Raw genomic sequence first — 12,500 nt, 5'->3', positions numbered from 1 at the left:
TCACCCTATGCATGTCATTTCATGCAAACGTATGAAACTGAAGTGGATTCACAGAAGAACATGTTGATATTTAAAATAAAACCTGTGAAGTGAAGAATATTGTCTATAATCTCTTCAGATTTTCAATATTCTCTCAACGAATAAAAAAATCACATTGCATGAAGTATGGTTGATTTGAACGTTTGAACCATACATGCTGTTTTCTAGTATGAAGATAATTCAAAATAGAATGGTATAGAATTTCATACAATGGTTACACCGTGTATTGTGGATTATTATGAACAATATCAGTTCTTTTCTATGCATACATGTACTCTATATCGTTACATGCAAGTAGATTATGAGCCATTGATTCAGATATCTCCCAAATGTGTTGATCCACACGAACTTTGTATGAGAGGAAATCTCACCAAAGCATGTGGTATCCGTTTCGATTTAACAAATATTAAGGCAGACACTACTCAGGAAATGGAAATGTTTTCTAATGTCATCCAACTTGGAAACAGTATTCTGTGTTGTGTTCTCTGCCAGTGTTCAGTTCTCTTTTCACACTCAATCTACAACCCTCAAAAAAAACACTGGTGTGTTTGCTTGCTTGTGGTATTATTAAGCAGGAATGAGACAAGTTTCATGTAGTGAAATACAGTGTAATCAGTGTCTGGAACTTATTGAAAGTATCGACACTACATAAGCCCTGGGTCCCACAACTCTGTTTACTGATAGAATGCTACATGTTATAATGATCAAGTTGAAATATAACTTCCATTATAACTTCCACAGATACAAACAAACTGATAAAAGTGTAGTATGAACCTACATCAGAGAGGCACCCAGTGTTGTTTTTGTATCAGTTTTATTGTTATTTTTACCAGCATGTAATTTTGTTCTTGCACAAAGTCTTTCATTTGCTCTCTCCATTCAAGCAAACACACTGGTATTTTTTTCCTGGGTTGTACTATGTGCAAAACATACCATGATGTCTATTTATGTTGTGTTCTCTATCCCCCCATTCTTCACGTCTTTTCTGTTCATTTCAGCCCTCATACAGCGCCATGCCGGTGTACTAGGTTTAAGTGCCTGTGTTCAAGCTTACCCTTATGATGTTCCACAATGGATGCCACAGGTCCTAATGGACCTCGGTAACCACTTACACGACCCTCAACCTATAGAGGTAAGATAATGACCTTTCTTTATATAATATAATATATTTCTATCATAGCATTTATTATTGCAGGTGTTATCATTGGAGTTGGGATGCAGTGCATACTAAATCTTGAAAGATGTATTTTGCTAAAAGGTGTAAATGAGGGTAGGTAAGGGGTAATTTTTGTAACTCGCAAAACTGTTTCTATTTTTCATAAATTGTAAAATGCCAAGAACATAGAAGTGTAATTTTACATCCACCGTATTCATATCACTAATATTTTGTATGCAAACCATTAAAAAGTACCATTTTATATGCACATAAATTTTATCACAAATTTTATCATATCATAAATACTAATAATATTGGAAAATGTAAAGATGTAGTTATTTTCTTAGCAAGTCATAAATTTTGAACTATTCATGCAGGGATAAAGAGAATTATAATTTATGTAGTTCACAACTTACTCTTTATTTCTTCATCAAGTTTGCTGAATATCCTCCCCACCACACTTCCTCTAAAGTGGCAGTAACAGTATGTTTATTGTTTAGTTTCCAGTATGACTTCTCTAGATCCAACATCCAAGTTTTAATTTCCAACTCATAGTAACCCATATTTGTATCTTTTTGAAAATATTGAATTGAGAAAGTTGTGTGTGTATATGTATACTTTTCTGTGTTTAGCCAAGTGTTAAGTGTAATGTATAAATAAAAAAGTGTGTTTTGTATTTATATAACGTTGTTCAACAATGAATATTTGCTATTTACATGGACTGTTATCAAGTCATCACTGTTCTCTATATACTGGGGGAAAAAAAGATGTTAAGCCCACTCCACCTCCCCACCCCACCCCACCCCACCCCACCCCAAAGCTATACTACATATAACAAGTATACACATGTACATATATACGTTGATCAAAGAGAAGCTTACTCCTTTCGGAAAGAAGTGATGGTTATTAATACTCTGGATGATAATGCCGGGCCTCGTGGCTGTTTTAACATCATAGAAAAATGGATTGAGTTTCTTGCCAAGAGTCCTGATTGCAGCCCTGTAGAGTATGTATGGGACATGCTTGGCAGGAAAGTCAGTAGTACTAGAAGGCAGACACAACCTGATAATATCCCAGATCCTCCAAAAGGCTCAATGTGCTCTACTAGAGCGGCAAATGTGCTTTGTTATAATTCCTACGATGTTAATATCCGTGTTACTCTGTTAACACATTATGTAATTCAGTGTTCTGCAATAGCATAACATGTACTTTTCCCCATAACTGCTATGTTATCCTTGTTGGCATAGTAAATGTTAGCATAGCAAATGTACTCTTCGCATGATTCCTATGTTATCCTTGTTACTTCAGTGTGCTGCAATAGCATATAGCAAATATACTTTCCTACTATTCCTATGCTATCCTCTTTACGCTGTCAACAGTTTACAGTGTACTGCAATAGCATAACAAATGCAGTTTCCTACACTTCCCGACATATTATCCTGTAATTTCCATACTGATCATGTTATCACAGTGGAATCAATTTTATCTCCACCATGGCCACAAACTCAATTTGCCTTAACCCTTACTTTAGTACAAAATCAGTTTGGCGGTCTTAATCAAAGTATTCGTATGGAGTCTTAAGTAGCATCCAGAATCAATATGTTTGTCTCTCAATTTGGGTCTGATTAGTTTATCTTTTAAAAAAAATTGTCGAGCTTTCAATTATTAATTTGAGGAACAGAATGAAATGAATTGATTTGTGTATTTAAGGTTGTTTTTAATAGCAGTATGATTCAGTGTGTAGTGAGAGAACCTCAACTTAATGATAATGTATACTAAAGAACCACATGTCAAGAAATGTTGATGAGTTTTAACCTAATAGCCCCATCCTCAAACACCCCTCTCCCCCCCCCCCTCCACCTACCTCCTGAAAATAGATCAATTACAAAATCATCCCAATATGTAATCATTGATTGTGAAACGCTAGTAAAATTTGTAATAAATTGAGAGGATCCTATGATTTTATGTTTAGATTGGCAAAGTAAACATTGATGAAAACCCAGATTTGAAGACTGACATACTTAGTACCTATAGTACTTTCACATCATTTTTCAAATATTCAGTTACATCTTGGCTGATATTATTAGATTATCAAATTGTATATTAAAATCTTCTATTGAATTGATAGAAAGTGCTAAGAGTTTTGCAAATCACTATTTTATATATTATTATTTAATTCATGAACTAAATGACGTCAGGGCAGGTTCATTTTTTCACTGAGCCTACATCTTCTAGAATTAGTTCAAAGTGGCTTAATCTCCTCCGCAAGCTATGGCTGTATTGTTATATGTTATCTGAACACCAACACATTGTAAATGCAGTATTTTTATGTAATCTTCACACGGACACTGTCTCAATACAGTATATTTATAGGAACAGAGACACACAACCTCAATACAATGTTTTTGTAATCTTTATATACAGACACACCTCTATGCAGTATTTATATATTTACATGAACACCACAACATCAACAGTCAAAATGAATAATTGCGGAATAAATTAATTAAGCCGCAGAGTTATTGATGGCATCCTTTATACTTTGTAATCCTGTAAAACAAGCAATGTTAGTGGGGGGAGGCATTACTTGTATCTAATTAGCTTGATTAAAACCAAACATTTATCTTACTCTTATGCTCCCTGCAGATAGACTGTAACTAGCATTAGCATACTGACATCACCTTGGCAACCATTTCACCTCTTTTGTATTCAAGCATTCTAGGTAAATGAAAAAAAAAAATTGTCTGTGTATCCACATTTTAGACATCACCAGAGATATCAATTGCTGTACATTTTTGGTGAAAAGAAGCTTTTTATATTTCCAGCGATTGTATTAATAAAACTGACAATGTGATTTCTTTATCTCGTAAATAAATCGAACGTTTTCAATTGTCTGTTATCAACCCAAAGAATATCCAGCATCGTCCAATCATTTGGGTGATTTCTGTCAAAAAAAATTCCCCACCTGCATTATTCAAATTTTTCTCTCACCTATCTAGTGTAGACCTTTGTTACTATGAATACAATAGTTGTACTTCCCATTCCTTGTCCTTTCAGATCTGATATAAAAGCGATAGGGTACAGCTGTGCTAGTTCGCAGTAGAAATAGCAAACATGTACAGTGAAAGGGGGATGTGTACAATTGGAGAACAAACAGTTGCCACATAGAAATAGATTTCTGCTGACAACAAAGTGGTTTACCCTTTGTCAGTTAATATTGATATATTTATTGATATTGTGGGAGGTTAATTGAATGTATAACTATCGTCTCGTCATGATGGCTGTCTATATTTAGAACCGATAAGTAGCCAATTTCGTGACAAATTGAGGCGTTAAACTTCTTATTGATTTGTACATCATAATGTGAACTCTTACTAAAATATAATGCTACCTGTATATTCTCGGATTAAATTTCTTATTATGTAGATATTGTATCATAAAAATTTAGTAAGTGCATGTGAACTGAATATATAATACTAATTGCACTGTATGATAAGCAGGCCTCACAGTAAATCAACTCAGTATGTTATTTTTAACATTTGTATACTTTGGGTTTAGTCTGTTGGTTATACCTGTCAGCTGGGATTTCTTGTGTAGCTTTAAACCAATTTCATTCAAACGTGATACAAAGGTGACAAACCATAGTGGACATATGTACATTGTGTACTTTCATACTAAAATGATGCCACATTTGTCATTAAAAAAAGCACAATGTGTGTATTCAATACAGGAACTATAGTACTAAGAGACTTTCTTTTGGTATTACATTTGACGTTGACATTAACCTGTTTATCAAATGTCAAATTAAGTCATTTGCATGTTGCAGACACTTTGTGGTATTTAAATTTAGTGATTTAAAACTTCAATTGTTAGGAGGGGTGAAATTTGCATATTAAATCAATTTCAAATGTATATGGTTTTTTTCTGATGTCTTTAGATTTAGGCGAAAATTTTCATTTTAAATTATTACATGGATACATCATCATTCATACAGAATAATTTTAATGTAGAAATATTGCTTACGTACGTGTCTACCAGGACATACAAAGAATAAGTAAGTACTGCAAATTACCTATCATCTTCCACAGTTGAAAAAAAAAGACAAATACTTTTTTCATTCGCACACTGTCTTTATCTGAATATATCAACATGCCAACCCCTGTCACATGTTATAACTTTAGAACATTTCAAATCCACCAGACAGCATCGGTATAAGTTACTGGTAGATATTACTTGCAGTCAACAAACCCCTGATCTACTTACGTTGCCATGGAGTGATAATTTCAGTCATTCTTACCGCTACAAATGGTACACTTATCATTTTACAATCCATTGATTGTGAAAACAAAAATTCCATTCCACTTTGATGATCTGAATTTGAATACACAATATAATGAAAACACAAACGAATTCACTTTTCAACATGTTATTTATAAAATACATTACCCTGTTATGTATTAAAATAACTTTTAACAAAAAACACTATAATGTTCTGACAGGTTGAATTTGCTTCATAATGCAAATAAAGAGCAGATGTCTTGGTTTCAGCAGTTATTTTATTTTGTTTCAATTTACTGAGAATAACTGTTATACTTTGAATCAAATGCAATTTTTGCCAAATATTTCAAAGCCACAACATGTATATTTATTACAGAATTTTATTGTTTATATGTGGCTTTGGAAATCTGTGTGCTGTTAACATTCAAAGTATTTTATAGGTTAATAAAAAATACACAAAAAGTTACACGTTGATGTAGAATTAGTAGAGTAGTGAAATGGAGAGGAGACAATCCTGTTATCACCATGACAACATCAGATTTCAGATTACTTTCTCTTGTCATTTGTCTATTGAAATGGAAAAATGCTATGAAAATGATTGCCTTTGATATCCATGTGACCTTTCCACTGTAACAGTTGTGAATTATTTACGAATATTTTACTCCGTATTATTTAGTATGGTATTACTCTACACAAAAAAAACCTCCCTATTTCAGTGAAGCCAACTGCAGAGCCAATCATGAACAAGTAAATGACATCTGCCCCACATTCCCACTTGCTCTAAAGTACAAAATAAAAAGAACAGTAAGTCATAAATAGTAAATTTAGTGACAGGTTTGGCAAAAAAAGAGAAAAAATTGCATTGTCACACCACTTTACATAAAATGTTCTAACCAGAAACAATTCTTTCTTTTGTATTGGCCAAAATGCACCTGTTGCCTTTAGGCTTCACATCAAACATCAAAACAAACAAATTGTTTCAGTGTTCAGTCTCTGAATCCTACATTTCGCTTTAACTCTCAGAATAGCCCATCTTACAATTTACTTCACTAGCTGTCATCACACTGTAGGTGTTCAATTGAACTCGGAACTTTACAGCGCAACAGAAATGAATACTTTCACTATGTTCGTAGGTGTTCAATATGAACAGTGACCTTTACAATAGAATGAAAACTAATTCTTTTCAATGTGTCTTTATGACAACATCCAATTCTCCTTTTCATAAGATGCAGATGACATGGAATGCAAACACTCGTATGCGTAGCAGGATAGCAGCTACTTCTCATTTGAAATGATATACATGTAGGATACTCAGATGTCAGACTAATCATTCTAATACATCAGTGAGAATTTATTCCTGGAGTTGTTATTATTGAGTAAGATTACGTGAAGCATTGGTGAAAAACTCTAAATATCAGCAGGATATCTTGAAATGTCAGAATGATTTTAATAGCAGGAAATTCTCGGTACCTTCAATAGCTTTTTACCTCCTGCTAAAGGGTCAAAATAGAACTAGAAGGTCGACTTATTTTCACGCGTGCCTATAGTAATGAATGTAAAGTGCGTGGAGTGGAAGTTACAGTGTCGACCAAGAAATCAAATGTTCATTATTTTTAAGATGTACCTAGGCAGCAGTATTCTATTTCGGGTACCGAGAATTGTAGCCAGGGTTTTTGTCATTGATTTAAATTGTAAATTACTTGCCATGCAGTGCATGCAGTGTAGCTCTACCTTTCCTCAGAACATGTACCTCTAAATCCTGTGGTTATTTCTTTCCTTTAGTAAGGGTAAGTATGCATACAGGTCGACATCAACATTGATATTCTCCTACTACTGAATGAGGATTAATCAATGTCTTTTAAGTCAGCAGCTAAGAAGCTAAGGAGGAGACATGAAAACTGCGTTTAATACCTTATACCCACAATGATAAACCTAAATATATATTACTAGTATGTTACATGTAGGTACATTGTATATATACCACATATTAAATTCATATTATATATAAAAAAAACTAATATATTTGATATTATAGTAATAAATATTCATGGACTCTGAGTTCATACTTAGTAATGAAAATTTCTACTCACAGATTCAAAAAATGTTTGCTAATGTCTGTCTCATCAGCATCATCAGGGGTGTACTACAGTAGGCTGTTGTCCCCATGTCTCAGAAGAGACACACAAAATGAGCTTGAGAGAAACAGTGTAACAGATACAGGTTGAAGGAAGCCACATGTACCCACTAAATGAAGCCCCCTTTAAACTGCTGGGATGCAGGTATGGAGATCCCAACTGTTTCTCTGAAAGCTCATTTCATGTGTGCACACCTGACAATTCTGATGAGTCATCAGCAAAAATTTGGGATTCACTTCCAAGAAATTTTTTCAACTGTAAGTAGAAATTTTCATTACTAAGTATTTTATGTTCTTTTTGCCAGCGTTTTTGGGATAGGGATTTTATACATACTGAAGTATTTATGGTTCATTTCTTATTTTCTTTTTTTTTTGTACCACAGATGACAGTAAAGAAGACATTATCAGACTTTAAGAGAACCCATCATGACAATTGGCAGGAACATAAACGACAATTCACAGATGACCAGCTAGTTGTACTCACAGATTTGCTTGTTTCTCCATGCTACTATGCCTAAGATACAAGACACACAAACCCCAGTTGAAGTGCTGCCACTAGTATGTTCAGGAAGAAACGTGACATTTTAATAGCCACTTCGCGTAAACCAACGTGCTGCCACTAATATGATTAGGAAGCAACTTTGTATAGTATAGCAAGGTCACACAAACCAATGTGCTGCCATTTTAGGGTTCATAAAGAAAAATGAAGTTTAAGTAGGCCACACAGAACAACTTTATTTTTGCGCCAAGAAGATTATATGGATGTAGATCCCTGAAACATAGCAAGACACACAAAGACAACTTAAGATATTGCATGCACTGAACCTAGCCAGTCAAAATGACTTTATACACAGAGAGAAAAATAATGAAATCAATTTATTTAAGGGATGAAGTGCCACTGTCTGACCTAGAGGAACTAATATTGCTGCCATCATACTAGTTAATTCTGGGCAATCATGAAATGAACACAATCTATGCCTCAAGGCTGGCCTTTAAAAACTCTTTTGATCCAATTGTGGAGGTGTGATATTGGTTATTACTTTTCCTCAATTGTCCTCTGGTAATATCTTTTCCTTCACACTGCGTGCATCAGCATATACATCCCACAAAGTCGATATCAGAGAATATTGAAAGTAATGCTGTAATTTATCGAGATTGAAGATTGTCATTTGTGTAGGATGTATATGTGTCTGGTCTGTTTTTTGCTTTCTTTTTGGAAGAGCTATAACATGTTCTGTTGACACACATTTATATTTGAGTTTTTTTGGTACATCTCGTTCTCCCGCTAACATGATTCAATGTCGTGATGTTATAATTTACTAGGAATTTTGATTTACTGTACAGCTGGACATACGGTTGTGGAGTGGTGGAGAGTTATAGGCAAGGTCAATTGTCTGCCTGTGACGTCATGTGGCTATACTTCTGAATATGTAGGTGGAAAGTGTGTACAAAGGGATGCAAAACAGAATATAACAAAAAACATAACTTCAATTACCACATACATAGCAACTGTTACTGCTTTAAAATAAATTAATAAATAACTGCAAGATGGGGGGTTAAAATAATGTTTCAAAAAATCCTAATATCTGATAGTAACCATGGCAATGGATTAAATTAAGTGTTATAACCATAATGTAAATTAACATACCACAATCAGTACAAAAATCCATAGTAACCATGACCATGGCCATAGCAACAGCAAGCTGGAATGATTGCTTCTGTAATAGTGACATAGAATTACATCTTGTCACTGTTGTCAGTGTGATACAATGCCGTTAACAGAGGGTATTTAAGGTCATTATGGCTTGTAAGGAAACACACATGATCTACTAATGAATTGAATGTAGTATTTGTTATCATAATGCATAACTTTTTGTAAAAAAGATGTGTTATTTTCATGTATCAAATTTCCAGGTGATCATTATATAGATCTTTATTTGCTTTCAGTGTATGCGATATTAAAGTAAGCATTTGAAAATGGTATTAATTAGTTTTAGAAATTGAGTTTATAGAAACAGAATATGGAAAAGTAATGCATATAATGTATTGAAATAGATTCCAATTCCAATTTTGTTTTATGGTTATCGTGATAGAAATGATTACTGACATGTTAGATTTCTATAGTATTGGTCACTCATGGATGCATGTAATTATAAACTAAACAATAATCTGGAGTCATGTCACCTGACTCCACCTTGAAAATGTGAATTTCATACAGTAATGAATGAGCAGTTACATGCTTTATATGACACAAGCATGGCGCATGATGTTAAAGGTCAGGTCACAGGTCATGCAGTGCATGCTGGGATACATTGACTCTACCAAAACGAAAACTGTGTAAGTGCATACATATCCTGATATGACAAAGGCTTTAATAAACTGTTCATTGCTCTCTCTCTCCATATTACATATGCATGATGGAGCCTTATCACAAGTTAAAGCATCGGTTGTGCTAGGCATACAGGTACAGAACTGAACAGCTGTTTGTATTTCATTTACATCATAACCCTATCTTTGTTCTATAGTATCGTTTATATTCAAGTTTGCAAGAAATAGCAGCTTCTTATTTTGACACGAGAATATAAACTATATAAAAAAGCACTTTGTTTGTGAGCGTACAATTCTGCTACAGCTGACAGACAGGTGTTGCTTTACATCATTTGATAATGCCATTAGATTATTTCATTGTAACTATATTTAATGGAACATACGACAACTCTTAAAAGAGGAAGCAGAAAAAAATGATGGTACAGCTAATAGCATTAGTGTGCGTTACCGCATAGCATAACATTGAAAGAGCATTTATGATGTACCACATCAGTTTTATGAAGATTACCAGTATGGTACACCCAACATGACAGTAGGATGAATTTATACCTCATAGCATTATTAAAAATAGTCTTTATCATGTACCATTTCACATTTGTGAATATTTCCAGTTCAAGTGATTCTGTAATGAAATTTTTTAGGTGTCCATGTCACTAACTATATATCTATCTTCTTATATTTGTCTTCAAATGTGCCAGATACAAATAATGTCGGATGTTTTAAGAAATAATCAATTAATGCTGAAATCAGTAGGACTCTAGCCTGGAATCCATGCGGATTGGTGTTTTAAATCATTATTTCCCCATGATGGAGAAATCAAAATTCAAAATCCAAATCACCTGGATTATAGGCTAGTAGAACTCACAATAAGGGATGTAAATTCAAATGTTTATTTTATGTTGATGAATAGTAGTTTGTTAGGGTGAAGAGTTGGGAATTAAAGGAGAGGGTACTTTCATTAGGGGGGGGGGGGCTTTCTTTTAGGAGGGGAAAGGCACTGTCTTCTTCCATGTGTCATATCAGAAGGAGAAGGAAGAGATTCCTGGGACTGGGTCTTGATAACCTCAAAAGGTAAATAAATTTGAAACATTAGAAATGTGTGCATCGTATTTTACGTTTTCTACACTTCTGTCTTTCAATGTCATATGATTTTTTTTATAAGCATATCAAACGGTGGATTGAAAGCTATTCTATTCTATTTATCAAACCTATGTTTTCAACTTTTAATTGTAATATTGTCTATATCTCTGGGAGAATTTGTGTTCGTTTTTTTCTTAGTTGAAAGGGAACTTGAGAAATAAAATAGATATTGAGTTATGTACTGATTGTTTCATCTATGTAATGGTATAATGGAACCTTCTAGTGTATGAGGAGTGTGTGCATGAGTGCTTGGTCTGTGCTTGTACTTTCATGAGTGATGGTCTAGATGAAAAGTTCAAGACAAGGTGACTGTCAATGTTAATGTGCAAACTAGGGCCAAAAATATATTAATTTTGGTCAAAACATACAACCTAAACAGTTATTAGGGTGATAGCATTGTTTTTCCTTGCGATCTAAAGATGCACATTAAAGGATAAGCAAATTGGGCAAGTTGAAAACCAAATATACACTACGGCAGTAAGCAACCCTTACTACAGTGTAAGATGGTAGAGGAATTTGGGCTATAACATGGAGATAGTCATTAAGAAATCAGTTCCGATTGTTCAATCTATTAGACATGTGGGAGAATCATATTTCCTATCTCTCTTGTCAAACATATCACCTCAATAGGACTAAAGTTACCTTTTTTGGGTCTGGTTTAAAGCGACTACATAACTTTTGTCTGAATCTCAGACGTCTTTTTACGTAATGACGCTAAGCCATCTGGCTATTTATGCAGTTGCTTGAACAAGACTCAAAAAAGGTAACCTTATTCCTAATAACTATACTGCATGGAGGCCAGTATCAATTTCTATTCTTATATTAAGCACTTACTTCTTGCAATCAGAGTCCTTTGAGTGAGATTCCTACTGCATGGAAACCATTTCTGAAAGTATTTCACTTCCCTTCTTATCCAAGGTTTGTTGTATTGTTATCCCTCATTACTTAGATATCCTTTCTTTTGCACCCCCTCCCCCATCTTCATTATCCACAATCTAGTGACTGTTACTTTATACTATTGCAAGAGTGAATACTTTAACTTTAGAATCGCTTTGAGCCCTTTTAAGAAACATTGGAGCAACATGTTGATTTGAGACACGGCTGTCACTCTCTCTGAATTGAGACATAAGGACTACCAAGTTAAGACAGAGTGCAGCCATTCTTGCCAAATTGAAGCACAGGGCTGTCCTTATTTCTGAGTTGGGGCCAAAGGCTGTCATTCTTGCTGGATTGAGATACAGGGATGTCATTCTTTCTGGCTTGAGAACATATTCTTCATATTCTTCCCGAATTCGAAAATACGACTGTCATTCTTATCTTACTGGATCCAGATACGTATTTTCATTCTTGCTGGCTTGAGATACAAGGCTGTCATTCTTGCTGGATTGACACACTGGGTTGGCATTCTTGCCGAATTGAGGCATA

At 34.3% G+C, this 12,500-nt stretch overlaps 1 protein-coding gene across 1 annotated transcript in view; it reads left to right on the top strand.

Annotated features, from left to right (window-relative positions):
* LOC144453248 (proteasome activator complex subunit 4-like) overlaps window positions 1-11,219 on the top strand; it is a 55,050-nt gene extending 43,831 nt beyond the window's left edge. Inside the window, exons 39-40 of the mRNA XM_078144519.1 lie at window positions 1,038-1,171; window positions 7,991-11,219. Coding sequence (XP_078000645.1) covers window positions 1,038-1,171; window positions 7,991-8,125 — 269 coding nt within the window. The 3' untranslated portion in view covers window positions 8,126-11,219. The remainder of the gene's footprint in view (window positions 1-1,037; window positions 1,172-7,990) is intronic.
* Window positions 11,220-12,500: the final 1,281 nt, after the last annotated feature.

This window comes from Glandiceps talaboti, assembly GCF_964340395.1.
Source record: "Glandiceps talaboti chromosome 2 unlocalized genomic scaffold, keGlaTala1.1 keGlaTala1_2_unloc_1, whole genome shotgun sequence".
Taxonomy (NCBI): domain Eukaryota; kingdom Metazoa; phylum Hemichordata; class Enteropneusta; family Spengelidae; genus Glandiceps; species Glandiceps talaboti.
The sequence above is the reverse complement of the archived record's forward strand: the minus strand, read 5'-3'. Positions and strand labels throughout refer to the sequence as shown.